The sequence below is a fragment of the Mustela putorius genome, unplaced genomic scaffold (assembly GCF_011764305.1).
Source record: "Mustela putorius furo isolate JIRA1106 unplaced genomic scaffold, ASM1176430v1.1 tig00000813_pilon_pilon_pilon, whole genome shotgun sequence".
In the NCBI taxonomy this organism is placed as follows: Eukaryota; Metazoa; Chordata; class Mammalia; order Carnivora; family Mustelidae; genus Mustela; species Mustela putorius.
In genome coordinates, this window is record NW_025421485.1 from 5,527,604 (window position 1) to 5,550,053 (window position 22,450).

The window sequence follows — 22,450 nt, forward strand, 5'->3', positions numbered from 1 at the left end:
TGGCAGGGCCACTGAATACCTAGCCTCTCAGTATCAGCCAGGACAACCCCTGCTGGCACCACGAAAAGGCAGGCCTCGTGGCTAGAACTCCCAAGATAACCTAAGGCAACAAAATGAATTTCTGTTCTTCCTGATACTCTTGTAACCGCTGAGATCCAAAGACCAAAGAGACATTCCTTCTCTGACAAAGAAGAGGAAGGACCCAGTTTCCTGGGCACCCACAGGCGGTCAGAGTAAGTTCACACCCCACCTCTTTTCTTTCATTGTTAGGTATCAAACCTGAATAGTGAGAAACTACCACCCCTCTTCCCTTTTTGGCAAGGATCCTCTTCCCCACAGTGCTTTATTCATCCCGCTAAGTCTGTTTCTCTATTTAAAAGCTCTCTTAAGGGGCGCCTGGGTGGCTCAATGGGTTAAGCCGCTGCCTTCAGCTCAGGTCATGATCTCAGGGTCCTGGGATCGAGTCCCGCATTGGGCTCTCTGCTCCGCAGGGAGCCTGCTTCCTCCTCTCTCTCTCTCTGCCTGCCTCTCTGCCTACTTGTGATCTCTATGTGTCAAATAAATAAATAAAATCTTTAAAAAAAAATAAAATAAAAGCTCTCTTAAATGTAGAGGAAAAATAATGCAGTTCTACCTGTGAAAACTAAAATTTAGTTCTTAGAGCACAAATTCGGCATTATGCCGCCTATTTCATTGATGAGGAACCTGGGGCTGAGCAAATTAATTTAACTAATTCTAGGAGCCTTGATTTTTCTCAAAGTATATAAAATTAGTTGATCAATTGAGTATTAATATAAGTTTACATAAAATACAGAGATGTTAACTTTTTCTTCAAAGTCTGGTAAAGACTCCAAGTTCTAAAAACAGTTACCAAACTGTTCAAATCAGAGATCAATAGAAATATACTCTATATTATGTAAGATATAGTATCTATGAAAATTTGTAAGCAAACTAAATTTCAGAGCGCTGAGGCTAAGAAATCAAGTAACTTGTGCGGGGTTACACAGCTAGTCTGTACTGGAATCAGGGTTCAAACCCAGAATGGTCTGTCTCTACAGGCTACACTCCTTCCACTCTATCATAACGAACCTACATCAGAACGAGAGTTCAAAGTCAAATGATGAGACTGACTGAATTAAATATCCTCTTTTTGTGCTTTCCTCCATTTTGATTTTTGTAGGGATTTTTATTTGGGGGAATATTCCAATTACGTACATCACGGGCTGGTAACTGTAATCTTTGTAATATTGGAAAGCAGACGGGAGATGATCAACTTTGAGAAAAGGGAAGAAGGAAGAATATTAGAAATGTAGGCATGACTCATGCAAATTAAACAAATTAATAACTAAGTACAATATGGTACTCTGGATTGGATCCTGGATTGGAAAGAGGTCATTAATGGAAACACTGATGAAATCCAAATAAAATAAAATCTGGAGTCTGACTAATAGTAACACCAAAAAAAAAAAAAGTCGATTAGAACACAGGGACTAATATTTTCTAGAAAAAATGTCATAATGCTAAGTAGTCTAACTGCTGAAACTTTAGCTTTCAAATATAAGGTAACAGACTTGGAAATCAAGCAGGTAAACTTAAAACCAGAGGAGACAACATACTTTGCCCTGGCTTCTTCCCACTTTTGTTTTTTCTCATCAATAGATTTCTTCATAACTTGGTACCATTTTCTGAAATCAAACCATGGCTTATCTGAAAGAAATGAAATCCATGATTAGTAACCAAATAAGTGACATTATAACCATATAAATTATTCACCGGAGTCTTCATTCTTTGGTATAACTAAACATTCTGAAGTCAGCATTCTGGGATTATGGAGTCACTGTCTCCATACCTTAACATGACTCCTGAGCAGTCCATCACGGAGTTCCTATCTATATTGTGGCCCTAACTAGATAATACTAAAATAATTTATTTATTTATTTATTTATAGACATGGGGAGTATGACAAGGGACATTAGAAGACACCTTGGTCAACTTTTCACTCTGAGTAGAAGCTGACATAAAGCGATGTGTAGAAAGAAGTATTTAGCATGTATTCTGGAAAGAACTCACAAATTGATTTCTACCACTAAATCCAAGCTCCTAAAACCAATGAATATATATGTGAAATCTTGAAAAAAAAAAGTAAAACTCTTAGAAACAGTAGTTTCTACTCTAACAGAGTAGAAAGTAGTTCCCAGGGTCTGGGGGTGGGGGTGGCAGATAGGGAGAGGTTGGTAAAAGGGTACAAAGTTTTGGCTCTAAGAGAAGTAAGTTCTGAGAATCTAATGTAAAACATGCTGACTGTAGTGAATCAGTGTATTATAGCAAGGAAATCAACTAAGGGAACAGGACTTAAATGTTCACACACAGACACACAAGATTAAAATGCGAGGTGATGACTGTATAACCAGATGAGAGAACCCTTTCATAGTACATAGTACAAATCATCACAAGATGCACTTTAAATCGCTTACAATTTTTGAATGTCAATTATACCTCAATAAAGCTGATAAAAAAAAACAATGACTATAAATCCTAATGAAGGAAATAAGAAACTAGAATTGCACTTAAGAATTCATACACCTACCCAACTTCACTGAATTGCTCTTAGGCCAGACACTATGTTAGGCACTAGAGAGCCAATAAAAAATTAAAAAAGACAGAAAGATATGGTCCCTGCCTCTAGAAGCTATAATCTACCTTCTACCATTTATGTTGGGCCTTACTCTATGTCAGCTGTTCTTAGCACTCTACAGACACTGGCGATCGAACCGGGATGGACATATTTGGTGCACCAGTTCTGATTCAGTGTGCTAACCTCTAACAGATGTTTGGATAGGAGCAACTGTGGCAGGAACGATTAGTTCTGATCTGGGAAGTGGTAAGGTCAGGAGTGGGTGTGAAGAGAAGGTAGAATCTTGAAGAATAAAGGCAGATCTGGCAGGGATTGGGGGAGCTGGGGGGTAGGAAGGAAAACATTTCAGGCAGAAGAACCAGCATGAGCAAAGGCTGAGGCATCACAACAGATGGTACAGTCAGGGAACTGCCAGGACGCTCTCGGTCTAGCATGGCTAGGGAGGAGAAGGCAGGAATCAAAAAGCAGGCTGGTCTTTACACATCGCAAGGAATCACCGAAGTTTAGCAGCCTAGATGTCCTAGATGTATAACTAGGTAATTATAAAAAGAAATAACTCTGGTATTAGGCACAATTTTTATACATGTGTTTGTCTATGTGTACTTGTATATTTTTCAAATATACATTACATTTACTGTATCTTCTAATCCATCACTTAAAATCACTCGGAATTTGAATGACAAAAAATTAAGTACCTTCTTTGTTCTTTTCATTATATTTCTCAGCAATATTAGACAATGTCCTGGAAAAACCATAAAGCACATCAATTTATTTGGAAGTCACTTATTTGAAGACAGTTAAATTTTGAGTTCTTCTGAAAGAAAAATATAGACTAGCACTTGAAACCTATGCTAACTTTTAATGGAGAAGCAATCACTCTACACACTGCTATTGTTTATTGGCGTTTGGGAGAAGTGACGATTTAAGTTGCGTTTACTTTCTGAAATAATCTTTGAAGTCGCATAGCGCCAGGAGCCTAAAGACATACAGATAAACTGCTACAAGATTCTTTAGAATTTCTGTATGATTTAATGTCGGGAATCAGTGAAGCAATGAGAACACATGTATCTACTTAAAAAATAGGAACACAACATGAGACAAACAACTTACTAAGGTAGAATTAACTCTCTGACAACTAGCTGAGTCAAAATTCACGTAGGAAGTAATTATTGGTACTAGTCAATGTTCTGCAACTAAGAGGCTCTATTTTCTCTTGAGATAATATAAGGATTCCTGTATTCCGACTAATTAGGTAAAAACTGTATAATTTTTTCCTCATAAAACTGACATACACTCACCATTCTAAATTGTCATCCAATAAAAAGAGCAATTTCAACACTATGACGATGACAGCGACGGCCTGTATGTCGTATTTAACAGTTTTTGCCATTTTAGCTATAGGATCAAATGTCAGAAAATCCACTTCTCCTATCCCAGTCATTTTTACCACTTGGTAGGTTAAATCATTCATTTCATCTGTTGAAGAACAAAGAGTAAAATGTGAATTAATTCTTTGCCTCACTAGACCATACCAATGTGTACCTCTGTAAGATAAGCTTTATTATCCTAAAACACGGCATAATGCTAGAACTGAGGGAACACATTTTGTAAATAAAATAAACCAAAAAATGGTATCTGTACAGAAAAACAAGTGGTAGAATCATGGCAAGGCCTTTTCCTATTTGGACTTCCTAAAACATCTATTACGTATAGGACGCATTCTGGTACCTAACACACAGCCAAATGCTTGTTCTCTACCGTATCCTACAACTCCCTTGTCTGTGTTCTACAGCAATTTGCACTTGCCTGAAACAAAATCCCCTGTAAGACCGAGAGCTTCTCTAGGAGTGCACACTAACCCGCTGGCTGGCACCCTAGGAGCCTCTGCGCACATTAAACTTGAGGCACTGCTTTCCCAAGGAAATCATATGGTCGGCTTAGCCTCTATTATTCAAAGCTCAATAATGTGGCACTTGGCACCAGAAAGCCTAGCCAGGGCCTATATATTTAGGTTTTCCAATCATTAGCTTTGTGACTCTGCATTAGTCACTTAACCTCAGTTTCTTCATTTGTAAAATGAGCTGTGGGAGGATAAACTGAAATTAAAAAAGATTAAGTGAATATACTTCGAAAACTCTCAATTACTAAGCAAATTTCTTTACTCACTAATCTAAGTACCCAAGATGTACAATATTCTATTTTTAAGTGAACAGCTAGTATTTATAAGAGCACGATCAACTGTACTGAATTAAGTAGCATTTCCTACATGCTTTCAGTCGCCATGTCCTGTGGACTCTACTCCCCTTCTCCATCCAGTGGCAAGCATGGGAACCAGACACTTGCCATGAGCAGCCTGTCAGTTACATTCTGGTAATCCCTTCAGTCCCTTGCGGTCCTTCTATTACCTACTATTACAGTCGTGTGTGTATGTAATATACACATATACTACCACATATTTATACTTATTTTTATCATTGGAGTTATACCATGCCTACAAACACAGTTTTGCATATTGCTTTCTTCATTAACATATACATTTTCCTTCCCTATTAAAAATACATCCGACTGTGTTTTATACTGCTTAAGCAATAGGCTAACCACACCATGTCTGTATTTTCTCTTTAGAATATAAGTCCTGAATTTCTCACATTTCTAGTTTTGCAAGAAATTCAGGACCGAGTTCCATTGGCAGATTCCACCGAGTGACCTATGTCTTGGTATATTGTGAACAAGGTCTAGTGAGGCTCTCCCCACATTCCGTGCTTCATCGCCTTAAAGAGTTCATTATGACCCTGCAAACGACCAAGCGCTGCCTTCTTTTCAGAAGGAGGGCATCCAGCTCGCTAAGAACACATACTGGAACATTTGTTACTTTCACTGCACTCAGTAAATTTACTGTAAAAACCAAGCGTATCCCTCACATCAAAACAGAATTCTTTATTTCTGAACAAGGTCCTTTTAACCTTTCCAGATAGCCTGAAATATTTTAAGAAAGGATTCTGAAATTAGGCTTCATGTTAAAATAAGACCCTGTCAGGAGGCTCTAACTATCCGTGATCTGAGAGGAATTCTCTCTTTTGTTCATTGTCATTTTACAAGTCTGTAAAGGCTTCCTCACCACATATACTACACTTACCAGGGAGATTGACTTCCATCAAGTATTTCATACACAAGATATCTGGGTGAAGATAGCAGTCTTCAGTTATGTCTGGAAAACGTGGCAAATCTAAGAATTTGGCGATTTCAATCATTTTTTTATAGATATCCTCATAGGCAGGCCAAGACTGCAATAAAAAATAATCAAGGTAGCAACTTTTGCAACATAAATTATTTTTAAAAATATTTTCTAATTTTAAAAGTAATATGTATTTGCTGAATGAAATTTGGAATGTGCAGAAAAGCATTACGCGGAAACCACCCATAAATCCCTAATATCCTAACTTAGCAGCTTAAAACAGTGGTAACGCTGAATTAAAAAGCCACTAAAATTCCATTTGGCTCATAAAACTCTTACTGGCCTTCCCCACGAGAGAGGGAAATCATTACTTCTTGCCAGTCACAGAAGAACCAGGGGAAGGGACAAAGCTGTGACCTAAACTGAAGTTCCAGAGCCCTCAGGAGTGCTCTACGGCACGACTTCCCTCTCACACTCCCTCACCACACCCGTCTCATTTATCTTCAAGTTCATGTCTAACAAACTTAGCTCTCTGTTTCACAATATTCACAAGCTTCTATGTGGGAGCTAACACCAGAATTTAAGTCTAATAGTTGAAAATATACAATTCAACTTCATATTCTCCCATATAACCACATATAAAATTTTATAGAATCCAGGAAAATCTATTAGCTACTATGAATAAATTTATTCTGTTCACTTGAAGATCACCCCTGTAGTTTATCTGGTATGCTATTTTTAGCTTTGCAATTCATAAACATACTTGAAATTAATACTACAGGGTGCCTGGGTAGCTCAGTGGGTTAAAACCTCTGTCTTCAGCTCAGGTCACGATCCCAGGACCCACATTGGGCTCTCTGCTCAGCAGGGAGCCTGCTTCCCTCTCTCTCTCTCTCTCTCTGCCTGCCTCTCTGCCTACTTGTCATCTGCCTCTCTGTCAAATAAATAAATAAAATCTTTAAAAAAAAAGAAATTAATGCTACATTTTTTTTTCTCATTTCTTCATCCATTCACATAAAAATATTAAATTTAGAGTCACTCAATGGAAATGACTTTGGGAAATGTAAAGATGAATAAAACAATGCCTTCATGTGTAAACCTGGTGATTCACAGACCTGTGCCCCTGGGGATAAAAATACATTAAATGTTTATAAAAAATTAATAAAAAAATAATAAAAAAACATATTCTAAAAAAAAATGCCATCAAGGAGTTTATAACCTAGAAAGAGAGACAAGGTATACAAAAATACAGTATAAAATAGAGAGTTATCAGGTACCTCAAGTAAGACTTTTTTTTTCTTATATGGCTTATGGAGTCTTGGAAAAACTAACACTTCTCATATGGTAGGACCCTATTAAAATTGAGCCTGAAGACACATTTTGGCGACCTGCTGGCCGTATTAAAGTTGATTATGTGCACATTCCGTGGCAAGGCAATTCTACCCCTAGCTACATATCCCCCACAGAAATGTGCATGAGGTCCGCGGAAAGACACGTCGGTTCTTAACGACACTATTTGTAAAAGCCCCAAACTGGAAACTACCCAAACGCCATCAACGATAGGTAAATTTTGACAAATCTCATAATGGAACACTTCCGGGCCCGGAAATGAACGCTCTGCCTGCAACGACATGAACGAATCTTCAAAACATCACGTTAGAAGAGAGAAGCCAGATGCAAAAGAGGATGGTTCCGGTGTATAAACAAAACTCCCCGAACGAAACTCAGCGACCGAGCACCAAGCTTCTACGGAATGAGACACGAGCACTGAGGCGGGGGGAGGAGTGCCAGGAGGGGCGCCGGGTGGGGCTCGGGGGAGCGGGTCATGGTCACGGTGTTTCTCCCTCTCCGGACTGGTTCGGGCTGTGAAAATTCATCACGCTGCGTACTTGTGCCACACGTTCGCTTTTCTGTATGTCTAGTTTACCGCAAAAAGTGGCAAGAAAGGTAATACCAGTTTAGAAAACCACTTCGTGTGACAGAAATACTTCATACATCGCCTCGTAGGAGGAATCCTCAGCCGGCACATTCAGAGTTGGAAACACCCTTAGAAGTCTATGGTCCAACTTTACAAAATCCCGAGCAGGCAGATGTCTGGCCCTTTTTACAAATGTCCAGGGATAGGAACTCAATACCTTCCCCGAAGTTAGGCTATTCCACTTTTAATGGGTTTAGTCATTAAAAGTTCTTCTGTATTCTAAGTAAAACGTTCCCGATTTGAGCTAATAGTCAGTTAAAATCGGCCCAGCTGCTTGTGAAAGTGCTGCTGTTAAATCATGCCTTGTCCATCTTCTAAATGTTCCAGTGTGTCTGGGAGCTGACTAAAGAAATAAATATTTCTCTGTTAAATTTTACTTTGGGGGGCGCCTGGGTGGCTCAGTGGGTTGAGCCGCTGCCTTCGGCTCAGGTCATGGTCTCAGAGTCCTGGGATCGAGTCCCGCATCGGGCTCTCTGCTCAGCAGAGAGCCTGCTTCCCTCTCTCTCTCTGCCTGCCTCTCCATCTACTTGTGATTTCTCTCTGTCAAATAAATAAATAAAATCTTTTAAAAAAATAAATAAATAAATTTTACTTTGGTAAATTCAGCTCATATGCAATTGTAAAGCACAAGGAAATGCTTTGCATTATAAAAGATAATCATACTGGTAATTTCTAGAAATTATAACTATGCTTGATTCTACTTTGCCTGAAGCTACAATCTCGTTTGTATTATATTTATTTTGAGTTTAATAGAAAAAAAGGCCTTTGGTTTATGCTGTATTATTAACATGTGATTAACTGTAGCTGAAGGCTACGAAGTAAATTTCTGTCAATCCGAAGTAGCAGTGTTACCTTTTAACCTTTTTTCAAGTGTTGAAATAGAGTGAATGTACTTGTACACTGTAAACTGTATTCTAATCTGTGAATTTAAAAAATGAAAAGAGGAAAACATAAATTCTCAGTGAACTTTGGGAAGAAGTGGTCTTTTTTCTTTACAAAATGAATTCATTTAGAACGCTGGGATGGAGTGGTGAACAAACGGGCTTCATTTGCACAAGATTTGAAGTATCTTTTCAAGTTAAAATAATTTTAACATTGCTGACGAGGTTTATGACAACTCTAATCCTTTCAAATAATGCAGGTAGGAAATGTAATTAAGCACTTTTATCTGCAAACAAAATAAACACTAGAGTGCAGTGAATGATCCCCTTAGAAAAATAATCACCTCAAAAAATCAATTTTATGTATGATAAATTCATTGACTAATAATTGTAAGGCCCTAGGAATCTGGTAAACTTACAAAGATTTAATATATTTCAAATGTCCACACTAAAAGCTGGTATGTCAAACTAAAAATCTTGTGACAAATAGGCTATGATTCTTTCATGTATGAACTGAGGATAAAATATTATTAATAATGCAAGTCTATCAATTTATATTATAGTTTACAATAGATTCTAGATTCTCCTAGTCTCAAGTAAGTACAGCAGACTTCACTTTTAAAATTTTCATTTATTTTTGGGGCGCCTGGGTGGCTCAGTGGGTTAAAGCCACTGCCTTCAGCTCAGGTCATGATCCCAGGGTCCTGAGATTGAGCCCCACATCAGGCTCTCTGCTTAGCAGGGAGCCTGCTTCCTTCTCTCTCTCTGCCTGCCTCTCTGCCTACTCGTGATCTCTGTCTGTCAAATAAATAAAAAAAAAAATCTAAAAAAATAAAATTTTCATTTATTTTTAAAGACTTTTCCTTTTTGAATACCTTGATTTTGAATACCTTAAATTCCTTTTGAATACTGAAAACCTTTTCTTTTAAAAGGTGGCTACAGGGTTTTCAGGGTGCCTGCATGGCTCAGTGGGTTAAGCCTCTGCCTTCAGCTCAGGTCATGATCTCAGGGTTCTGGGATCAAGCCCTACATAGGGCTCCCTGCTCAGCAGGGAGCCTGCTCCCCCACCCCCGCCTGCCTCTCTGCCTACTTGCGATCTCTCTCTCTTTCAAACAAATTAAAAAAATCTTAAAAAAAATAAAAATAAATAAAAGGTGGCTACAGAGTTTTCAAGATCATCCTACTTATTTTTTACCAATCTGCTATAATTGTTATGCATATAAGTTGTCTGCAATTTTTATACTACTGTAATTCCATGATGAATGTAATCTGATTATAAAACTACATGATTACAGAAAATTTATGAAATATAAAATACTATAATAAAGACAATAAAAATTGCTCATCATTTAGAGAAGGCCACTGTTAGCATGTCGGAGGACTTTTCTCTCAGCCCTTTGGGGCATATCCACATTTATAACACTAGGATTTCAATTCGACAGCCTCTTTGACACTGCCACTGGAACATCTTCCCACTGTGCCAAACGTACGTGTTCCAGACTGAGTTTTTCATCTCCCATACCCCTAAATTTTATCCCTCCATCAAGGTTCCTTAACCCGTCACTAAAACCCAACACTTAGGAATCATCCTTGGCAGCTCTGTTTCCTCGCACACCACAAGCACCCGGACTGTTTGCCTCAAAGCTGGGTCTGGAATGCTGCTGCTTCTCATCACATCTACAACTACCCTCCTACTCTAAACCTCCACCATCCCAGACTGGACTCCTAGCCCAAAGTTTTAAAGCAGCACTAGCTTCTGCCACTTTAAAGCTACCACCAAGAGTGATATTTCAAAATGCAAGTCTGGTATGTCACTCCTCTACTAAAATCTAACAGTCTACCTCGCTCTTAGGCTAAGCTCCCATCTGTCTGAGAACCACTGTACAAACTGAATTAGATGTACATGGTTTTGTCTCCTATCTTTTCACCTAACATTGTATTTTGTGAGTATTAGAATGTCAGGAGATAGCCTTTGAAAGGATAATTTTGAATAACTGGAAAATATTCCCCTCTATGAACCCATCACTTCCTTATTATTGGCCATCTATGTTAGATACACATCACATGCACACGCACTAAGCAGCTATTAGAAAGCATTTTCATAGGCTGCTCTATGACTTAGGACAACTTTCATAGTTTCTATGACTTAGGACAACTTTCATGAAAAGAGCTTTTCCATGGGCTGCTCTACGACTTAGGACAACATTTCATAGTACAATTCTGATAAAAAAAAAAGCAAAAAAGAAATGTATATATAGCGTTCAAGCCTAATTTGGCAAATATGTTTACGTACATTAAATGAGACAATCAAAAATACCAATGTTAAGTGTTAATGGCATCCATGAGTAATTGGATTGTGGGTGATTTTTATTTCCTTTTTTATACATTTTTTTCTACATTTCTTTTAATCACTCTAAAATAAGTATTCAAAAACGTATTACGTGGTCTCAAAATTACACATAGAATTACCATATGACAGAGCAACTGTGCTTCTGTGCGGATGCCCAGAACTGCGAGAAGGGCCTCCAACTGTCATCTGCACACTAATGTCCACAGCAGCATTCTTCACTACAGCCAAAGGCGGAAACAACTCAAATGTCCACGGATGAAGAGATCAACAAAATGTAGTATATACAAACAATGGGATAGTACTGAGCCTTAAAAAGAAATTTTCATTTCTGAGACACGCTACAACATGGAGAAAGCTTAAAGACATTATCCTGTGTGAAATAAGTCTGACATAAAAAGACAAATACGGTGTTATTTCACTAACATGGAGTCAGGGTCACAGACAGAAAGGAGAGTGGCCGACCTCGGGCCGGGGGGCACGGTGCAGTGGGGAGCTGGGGTTTCCCAGGGACAGCTTCAGTTTGTGAAGATGAAAAGGGTCTGGAGATGGACGGTGGTGGTGGTTGCACAACCATGTGAATGGACTTAATTTCGCCAAACTGCGCACTTAAAAATGGTTTAAGTGGTTAAGTTTTATGTTATGCATATTTTGCCACCATTCTTTAAATGACTTTTTTTTTCAAGATTTTATTTATTTGACAGAAAGAGCACAAGCAGGCAGAGAGACAGGCAGAGGGAGAGGGAGCAGCCAGCTCTCTGCTGAGCAGGGATCCCCATGCAGGGCTCAATCCCAGGACCCTGAGATCACGACCTGAGCCAAAGGCAGACACTTAACCGACTGAACCACCCAGGTGCCCCTGCTCATCCCTGCCAAAATTCTTAAAACGTATAAAAGAGGAACCTAAATAACATCTGTATAGAGGGGAAAAACCCACAACATATTAGAGAGGTCATAATTAGAAATAATTTTAAAAAATGATGAACATTATAAAAAAATCAACATATATAAAATCTACTACAAACATTCAAAATCTGTAACTACTTGCTAATATCTGCCTTTGTCATCTATAAAATACTGTAACAAAAGAACATTACGTCAAGGAGATGGAGTCTATGTAATTGTAATTATTAGACATGTAACACTCAAGTATGGGTTTGCCTTTCCCAGAAGACAAAATATACTGAGCAAAAAAGAAAACACAGTATCTGCAGAATCGCTTGTTCCAGGTCTCTTTATACATAAATGATTACTTAATGGTTCTAGTACAATACCAAAAGGGGCTGTCTTCTTGACACCTCAAATGAGGGAAGAGTCAGAACGGAATGTGACCACTGTATTCCATTTCTGTCCCAGAGGACATCATCAAAAAGCCCAGAATGCTACCCTCTGCCCCCAACCCCAATTGAAATGGTGGCCCCATTGTCCCTACAGGGCTTGGCTATGGACTAACCTCCCCATATAGCTATCTGCTTCCACTCCAACTGAGACAGGCTAGTCTGTAGGGCAGCAGAGCCCCAGCCTCAGGCAGGAGACCAGGAGCACAGTTACACAGCACTCTTTTACAGGGTTAAGACCACAGTGAAACATTTTTTGTTCCTGTCCTGTTGTCCTCAGCCCAGAGGGGAAACAGGCTCTAATTCCGACAGGATTCTAAAGCACGGGTAACCACCATATAATATTTATGGTAAACATTTAATGGGTATGTTAGTAAAGCCTTATTTTGACTTAGAAACCGCGTTCGTGTATGGAGCACACCCAAGGAACGGTCTCACCGAAGCTGCTGGGACTCGTACTGCATTTCCACTTGGGGAGCGGAATGTCTGGTTTATTCAGGTGGAATAAGAGGACTAGCAGGATCCTGTTGGAAACTCTGCAGGTGTAGGAAAAGTATAATGACATTTTGCTGGATACTGGCCCTTTGGTTATCTAACGTGTCTCATTCTACCTGGAATCTTTCGTGCAACAAGACGGAAGAACAAAAGAAAGCAGCGGCAGAGCGGGAAGCCTAGTCTGTACTGCCCAAAGCACCACCTTTATCAGAATCATTGCAAGACAGTCGTTAAAAATTCACATCCCCAGATCCCACTCCGGGCTGAATGAATCCATCTCTGACATCCCGCTGAAGAACCTGTGCTTCCAACAAGCTCTCCTGCATGTTCGGATGCAGGCACCCCACAAATAATACACGAAAACCACTGGCTTCCCATCCTCCTCTGCCCTGCAGCCCAGCAGAGCGCCTTGGACGGCTTCAGTCCACAAGCGTGAAGAGAAGCGCGCCCACAACTGCCAGCGATGGTCAGGATACTGTGGGAGGAGAGGAACAAAAGAAACGTCGGTCGGTTTCTGTTCGTGCTGTTTGGCAGCGGTGACTCTGGGAGGAGGAGTGGGAGTGAGGGAAACTGCGAACACCTGTTCTCACTACGCTCACCTCAGTTTCCCTCGGGGAGATTTACACCCGCCACCTCACTACTCTACGGAAGCCCGCGCTGCAGAAGGCCTACGGACTGAGACGGCGAACAAAGCTGAGTGCGCTGGGAAGACTCCAAGACCTTCACTCGGAGGTGCTTGAGGAGGAAGTGACAGCTCTGGGGCAGTCTTTTCCCTCCTTCAACGACAGGGACCTAGTTTCACAAAGGGTGTAAGACCGCTCGGAGGCAGGGTGAATCATCTTGGCAAAGTGCCACCCAGTGGGCTGGGCCGCCCCAGCGTTACATCTTTTCTTTTTACTCCTCCGGAGAGAAGATCAGAATGCTGCTGGTCAACATTCAACAGACTGGAGATGTAGCTCCAAATGAATTTCCAGTCTCCTCCTTATGCCCTCTTGCTAAGTCTAGTGAGGGATGACGAAATGCCTGCCTCTAGAGAGGACTTAGAAACACTGTCACCAGGCCCAGCAGAATAGCACGTATGTGACATATTCTCCATGTAGAAACTGCTCTGTGGGTTTAACACATCCAAACAGAAAGAAAATCAATACTGAAAAGATACATGTAAGTCCCCAGCAGACTGAGCAGTATCTATGACAGGGACCCAAGCATGCCCAGGCCCAGCTTTTGTTTGAGCTGCGATCTGCGACCACAAAGATGGTCCCTGAAAGAAACATTTTTAGCTTATTCCACCAGACGGATGGATTTTTTGCTAGAAGTAAACGAAGCTTTGAATCAGCACCATACTCCAGAAACAAAAGTCATAAATAAAGCAGCAGAAGAGGCAGAGGGAGAAAAATGGAGGAGGAGTTATCTTAAATTCAGTCAGTAAGTAAGACGAAGAGCCTGTCCACCGTGAGATGGAATCGTAACTCGGAAAAGGGAGATGGTGGGAAACACTAAAACTTAACTCGCACTCAAGCTCAACCTCCTCTTCTGAGCTCTGCTCTGCAGGGAGGGTAAAGGCACGAAGACTTGAGTGTTCACAGTTTGCTTGGAAAAGAAAACAAATCACACCAATACCCTGTATTCCGAGTTCCATTCGGGTTTAAGTGCGTTCTGTCAGATTTGTTGTCATTGGAACAGAGGGACCCACTTAAACACTAACAGAACAATTTACGGAGGAAAAAAGGAGCTCACCCAGGATAAAGGTTTAAGGGTCTTTAAAGCTCTTTTTGGGAGTGGTGGTTTGTTTTTAAGGTGTGCTCAACTTTCTAGAATAACAAAAACAAAACAAAACCAAACACAGCAGAAAGACCGTCCCCCGCAGCCCACACACAGAACACTCCACCAGCATTATCTGCATCGCCATCTCCTAGAACAATTGCACCTTTTGTCGTTTCTGCTGGAGGTACAGCTGCTGAAGAAGCCAAGACTTACTGGAGAAAGCGAAGACATGGAAGGAGGGAAGAAAATGCTTCCTTTGTTAACAAAAAGGCATTTCCATTGAAAAGTTTCAACATACTGTGGAACAGTGAATGCACTTTTGTGAGCAAAGGCAAGGCGTACAATGAAGAAAATCTGCCTGTCAATTAAATAAACGGTCATTTGAAGACATCCCAAACCTTCCCCCCTTTTCTTGAAAAAAGGAGGGGAGAGGAGAGATGGAATGTTAACTATCACTAGACATGGCCAAAGATGTGTAAAAGGTACAGCAAATATGATACATAGGGCTCCTGGAGTGAGACAGATTCATTTAATTATAATCGTAAGAAATCAAAGTTAGTATGTTTTTTAAAAGACCACAAAGCTATAATAAATTCTTGTAGCATGAATTAAAAACGAAGGGCTTGGGAAAGCATTTTATTGAATTTCACAAATATTCTGGCGAGTTTATTTTCCTTCATGAAGCAATGCCTTGAGACAGGTAAGGACAAGCTAGAGTTTCTGTTACACAACAGCAGGCTCTGGTGATAAACCTGATTACAATACCCTGTCAGAGGTGAACTTCCTGCTTAGCTATTAAAAAAAAAAAAAGTACAGTGCCTCACCCTTACTTATTCTTATGATTGTTTTGAAGCAAAGATTCAGCTGAGAAAAAGCTAATGCTTCAAGCACCTGTTGATCCAGACAGAGCAAGACTTTTCATGACAACAGAAAATTAATAAGAAATAAAATTAATGATAAAGCATGTAATATACTGCCTATGGAGGAAGGATAAATGATTTCCACATGATCATGATTCACAAAAACAGTTCACTTTGCATTTTTAATTTTTAGTCTGTTGGAATTATCCTAATAGCTGTAATCTACCACGCAGCAACGTAAAATACTTTGATGTTCCAAGTCTAGTCTGGAAGTCTGTGGTGAACACCTTATGTGAAATATGGTCTTGGTCCTGGGGATGAGACTATTTTAGAAATATGCTGTCAACTTGTACAAAGACAAACCTTAGGAACAAACACTAATTTATGAACTGATAACAAATGAGGACTTGCCAACCAAATGGGGAATCACAATTTGTTTTGAGCCCAGGATGAGAGCTGGGAAAAACCTACTGGAGTCCCCTTCTTAAGATTTGTCTGTTCTCCAAATACTCTCCTGATTGTAGCACACCTGATGTTCAAATTTCACATACCTGTACTAACAAAGATTAAAAGCTATTATCCAGAAAAGCAGAGGACCCTCAAGTAGTTTCTATTTGATGCTGGGAGGGTTGTGTAACTATTTTTGCCACAGACTGACCTTTGTCATTACCCAGTTTTCTTTTGGCTAATGTAAAACTTTGGTCCCATCTCTCTTCTCCTGGGAAGTAGTGGTGAGGAGAGACCTAGGCTGAGCATGCCTGGTTCTGGGGGTACTGGCCAAGGATCAAACTAAGTCACAGACAATCCATGTGAAATCACCAGTTTCACAGAGCAAATATGAAGTATGAGATTCCCAAAAGAAGTATCCTCAATGTAGCCCCATACGAAGTATTTTCTGACCAGGGTAATTCATTATTGGTTTTAGTATGTTGTACAATATATATTTAGTATATTGAACAGTATACTGAATATTTAGTATATTGAACAGTACAAATTAACCAAGGAGATTATTTATTTCACGCACTGGTTTTCATGAGTGATAGTGATACACCCCATAACTCACATTTCCAATGTCCTTGCTTATGTATTGAAGTTCTATTCCTTATACACTTATTGCTAAAATATTAGTAGAATTTTTTTTATTTTTTCCATCAAATGGCACTATTTAATGGCCTCCTCATATTTTATGTAATAAATCATCTGAAAGTTTCCTACACTTAGGTGGAAACCCCCCCCAATAGATCAATTTGGAATCTCCTGAAAATGAATTATTTAAACTTACTGTTTTTTAGCTCTTTCAAATCATTTAATCAATAAACACAGACTGAATCCTTACCATGTTTACAGAATTATATTAGGTCTTAAGGATAAGAAAATAGAAGCACTAAATATAACTAAAGAGTAGCTGGGGATGCAGGATATAGACAAACCCTCACACCACATACTGCCTTCTACTTCTGTTTTAGAAATTTCTATTGGACAACATCCGCTAGTTGCCTTTAAAATCCTGAAAAATGCAAACAACACATGTAACATACTTGTAATCTTGACACGTGATAATAAAGCGAACACCCATGAATCTACTACCTGACTGAGAACCAGAATGTGGGAAACAGCATGGCATCTACCGGCACACCCCTTCCCTACCCTCCCCTGGCCCTCCTCCCTCCAGAGGTAGAACTAGTACCCTGAATTTTGCTCATCACAAGCTTACTTTTTAACACTATCATACGCATAAACATACCTAAATAAATAGTTTACCTTCCTTTTGAACTGAATACAAATGCATCACACTGTGTGCAGTGTTGTGAATCTTGCCTTTTACACGCAACAGAATGTCTTTTAGATTCATTCATGTTGCCGGTGGCTGTAGCTGTTTAATATATTAGCATCTGACTGTCCCATTTTATCTGTTTTCCTGCTGACAGACATTTAGATGGCTTCTAGTTCTGTTTGCTTTTTTTCTTTTTCATTACCTAGCTGCCTTCTTTAGCCTTTTATCACCAAGTACAAAACTCCACCAATAAAGAACAAGTTAAACTGTGGCATATCGTATATCGATATATACGATATACGATATATCGTATATCGTTCAGTTCTCAGAAAAATGAAAAGTTAACTAAATTGTAGTCATATAGGAGAATATCTCTATTCTTAGAAAATATACACTAAAATATTTAGGGGTAATGGGCCATGATTGATGTAACTTACACTCAATGATTCAGAAATAGAATTGTGCAGATAGACAGACCAACAAACAGACAGTGAGAACACCACAAATGATAAAATAAATGGGATAAAATGTTAATAGCAGTTGATCTGGGTTAAGGATATACGGGTGTCCTTTGTACTATTTTTATTTTTGTAACTTCACTTCTCTGTAAATCTAAAATTATTCCAAAATGAAAAGTTTATTTCAAAAAGATACTCTCCAAGATATAAGCAGAAAAGGCAAAAAGTGCAATGGTTATTGTTACCAAGACATAATCTCATATTATTTTTATGTTTATACTTTCTACCAAAATCTCTAGAAAAAATCACTCCCCTATCTTACCCCTGTCCCCTCACTCAAGATTAACTTAAAATAGTCAACAAAAGATATTATCACTAGGGCAAGTATTTTGTGTAAACAAAGTCCATAACCATGACCTTCCAATAATATGGTCCAGCCAGGAGAAAATTTTAAAGATCAGATTAGTGATAACATTCATTAATAGAGATTATAATTTTTTTTTTTAAATCCAAGAATGAATGAGCAGTAAGATACTTTAGGCATTCAAGAAAGAATTTTTTTAAGGTAACACATCCCTAAAAAAACATCTGAATACTGAGTCTACTTCAAAATGTCTAAAAATTAGTATTTGGCAGGCTTCCATTTCTGCCCATCAAGGATTAAATACGATGGAAACTGACTTCCCACCATAAACACAGAAGTGGAAAAATCCATGAAATAATAGTTTCAGGCAAGGGACAACAGAAGTATAGGACTAGAATCCCTGAAAGAAGAGAAATAAATGGCCCAGTTTACTGCCTGGAGGCAGTTTCCAAGGTGCAGTGCAGAGAGCCAGGGACTGAAGTGGAGCCCGGTGGTTTTGCTGAGCTGAGGAGACAGAGATTGGAGCTCCTAAAAGCTGAGGTAGCTACACTTTGCAGGCAGAGGACTGCAAGGATAAAACCATACACAGAAAGAACTCTGGAGATCTGCAAAGAGGTCCTCTCAGGTCTCTGGCTGAGTACCGATTCATGCTGTATGAGGAAAAACCTAAGGCCAAGGAAAAAATATCACTGGATTCTTTCCTAATGAATCTAAACAATTCCCAGAGCTCAGACAAGGCACCAGCTGCAGTGGAAAGATTGCATAACGCTGGGGGCACTGGATGGAGCCTTCTGAGGGAACATGCCATAGCAGCAAGGATAAGTTAGTTCCAGAATAAAGGCCCTGGACCAGCAATGAAAAAGCTTAAACACAAGCTTCTACAGGATCAAAATGTTCTCCATATTACCTAATTATACCAGAACAAAAATCCAGTATTCAACAACATAAAATTCACAACATCTGCATCCAATCAAAAATTACCAGGCATGAAGAGACGCAGGAAAATCCAACACATAATCAAAAGATAAAGCGATCAACAGAAACATACCCAGCAGTAACAGAGACAACAGAATAGAGCGGACAAGACCCTTAAAACATATGTTATAATTATGGTCAATATGCTCAAGGATATACGAGGAAACACACATAATGAGGGAAATGGAGAAAATAAAACTAAAATGAAACTTCTAGAAATGAAAAGCATAGGATCTGAAATAAACACACTTACTAGATTTAATAGCAGATTAGACACTCAAAAAGTAAAAATCAGTAAAACTGAAGACATGACTATAGAAACTGTCCAAAACAAAACACACTGAGAAAGAAGATATAAAAAACAAACAAAAGGGGCACCTGGGTGGCTCAGTGGGTTAAGCCTCTGCCTTCAGCTCAGGTCAGGGTCTCAGGGTCCTGAGATTGAGCCCCGCATCGGGCTCTCGGCTCAGCAGAGAGCCTGCTTCCCTCTCTCTCTCTGTCTGCCTCTCTGCCTACTTGCGATCTCTCTCTCTGTCAAATAAAAATCTTTAAAAAACAAACAAACAAATCCAAAAAACCCCAAAGCCTTAGTAAGCTGTGAGCATTATCAAATGGTTAAACATATAACAGGTATCCCGCCCAAAAATCAAGGGGAGGGCAGAAAAAAAATTTAAAGAAATAATGAGTGAAAAATGTCCAAATCTGACAAAAACTATATACAGTCACAGATCTGAGGTCAATGAACCCCAAGCAGAAGAAACATAAAGAAAACCATGCCAAGGCACATCGCAATCCAACTGATGAGAAACAGTGATAAAAAGAAAACTTTTAAAAGCAGCTGGAGGAAAAAAGACACATTACATGGAGAATAGAAGAGATAAGACTGACAGAATAGAAGAGATAAGAATCAGAAATCAGGCAGGCCTATATCGGACAAGCCCACAGCTAACAGCATACTCAATGATGAAAAGCTAAAAACTTTTTCCTCTAAGATCAGGAACAAGACAAGGATGCCTACTCTCGCCACTTTTATTCCAGATAGTACTAGAAGTCCTAGCTAGAACAATTAGCAGCAAAAACAAATAAAATGCACCAAATCAGAAAGAAAGAAGTAAAACTGTCTCTATTTGCAGATGGCATGATATTACATATAGAAAACCCTAAAGACTACCAAAAAACTATTGAACTAGTAAAGAAATTCAGTAAATTACAGGATACAAAATCAATATATGAAAATCAGTTGTGTTTCTATACACTAACAGAAAACTACCAGAAAGAGATATTAGGAAAACAGCCCCTTTACAAAGGCATCAAGAAGAATAAGGGGCACCTGGGTGGCTCAGTTGGTCAAATGTCTGCCTTCAGCTCAGACTGTGATCCCAGGGTCCTACTCCACAGGGAGCCTGTCACCCTTTCCTCCCCACTGGTGCCCCCCCCAATAATAAATAAAATCTTAAAAAAAAAAAAAAAGAACAAAATACGTAGGGATAAATTTAACCAAGAAGGTAAAAGATCTGTACACTGAAAACTGTAAGACACTGATGAAAGAAACTGAAGACACAACTAAATGGAAAGATATTCTGTGCGTGTGGATCAGAAGGATTACTATTGTTAAAAGGTCCACATTATCGAAAGCAATCTACAGATTCCATGCAATTCCTATCAAAATTGCAATAGCATTCTTCACAGAAATAGAATCCCTAAAATTTGTGTGGAATCACACAAGACCCCAAATATGCAAAAACAATCTTTTTTTTTCTTAAGATTTTATTTATTTATTTGACAGACAGAGATCACAAGTAGGCAGAGAAGCAGGCAGAGAGAGAGAGAGAGGGAGGAAGCAGGCTCCCTGCTGAGCAGAAAGCCCAAAGCGGGGCTCAATCCCAGGACCCTGAGATCATGACCTGAGCCCAAGGCAGAGGCTTATCCCACTGAGCCACCCAGGTGCCCTCACAAAAACAATCTTGAGAAAGAACAAAGCTGAAGGCATCACACTTTCTGATTTCAAGCTACATAACAAAGCTGAAGTAATCAAAACAGTATGGTATTAGCATAAAAAGACCTATAGATCAAAGGAACAGAATAGAGAGCCCAGAAATAAATCCATGCATATATGGTGAATTCATTTACAACAAAGGAGCCAAGAATACACACGGGGGAAGGATAGTATCTTCAACAAATGGTGATGGGAAAACGGGACAGCCACAGGCAAAAGTGTGAATGAAATTGGACACTATTTAACACCATGCACAAAAATCAACTCAAAATGGAATAAGGACTTAAATTTAAGACCTGAAACCACAAAATTCCCAGAAGAAAACATAGGGGGTATATTCTTTGACATCAATCTTGGCACTGAGTTTTTGGATTTGACAACAAAAGTGAAGACAACAAGAGCAAAGATAAATAAGTAGGACTAGATCAAACTAAGAAGCTTCTGCACAGCAAAGATGACCACCAACAAAATGAAAAAGTAACCTATGGAATGAGAAAGCATATTTGCAAATCCTGTATCTGATTTATCCAAAAAATATAAAGAACTCACAGCCTAAATAATCTAATTTAGCATAAATAATCTAATTTAAAAAGGAGCAGAGGAACTGAGTAGACATTTTTCCGAAGAAGACATACCAGTGAACACCATGTACGTGAACAGACACTCAGTATCACAGATCATCAGGGAAATACACATTCAAACTACAATGAGATGTCACCTCACACCTGTTAGAATGGTTACCATCAAAAAAACAAGATAACAAGTGTTGGTTAGATTGTGGAGGAAGAGAGAACCCTTGTGCACTGTTAGTGGGAATGTAATTTGGTGTAGTCATTATGAAAAACAGTATGGAGGTTCCTAAAAAAATTAAAAATATAATTACCATATGATCCGTTAATCCCATTTATGGATATACATCCGAAGGAAATGAAAACAGGATGTCAAAAAGATGCCTGCACTTCTATGTTCACTGCAGCATTATTCATAACAGCCAAGATAAAGAAATAACCTAAACGTCCAAACACAGATGAATGGATAGAGAACGCATGACACACACACACACACACACACACACACACACACACTCTGCAACATTATTCAGCTGCAAAAAAGAAGGAAATCCTGCCATTTGTGACAACACCAATGGACCTTGAAAACATTAAGCTAAGTCGGATAATCTAGAGAAAGATAAATACTTCATGGTATCAATTATATGTCAAATCTTAAAAAACAAAAACACCACTGAACTCATAGAAACCATGAGTAGAAAAGTGTTTGCTGGGGGGCTGGGGGTTGGGGGAACAGGGAGAGGTCAGAAAAAGGTTACAAACTTTCAGCTATAAGATGACTAAGGTCTGAGGATCCAATGTAAAACATGGTGATTACAGAAGATAACACCATATTATACAAT

The 22,450-nt window shown here is 39.1% G+C and overlaps 1 protein-coding gene across 1 annotated transcript in view; it reads right to left on the reverse strand.

Annotated features, from left to right (window-relative positions):
* TAF1B (TATA-box binding protein associated factor, RNA polymerase I subunit B) overlaps positions 1-22,450 on the reverse strand; it is a 67,925-nt gene that overhangs the window by 10,209 nt on the left and 35,266 nt on the right. Inside the window, 4 exon segments of the mRNA XM_004745779.3 lie at positions 1,617-1,707; positions 3,331-3,377; positions 3,934-4,111; positions 5,772-5,919. Coding sequence (XP_004745836.2) covers positions 1,617-1,707; positions 3,331-3,377; positions 3,934-4,111; positions 5,772-5,919 — 464 coding nt within the window.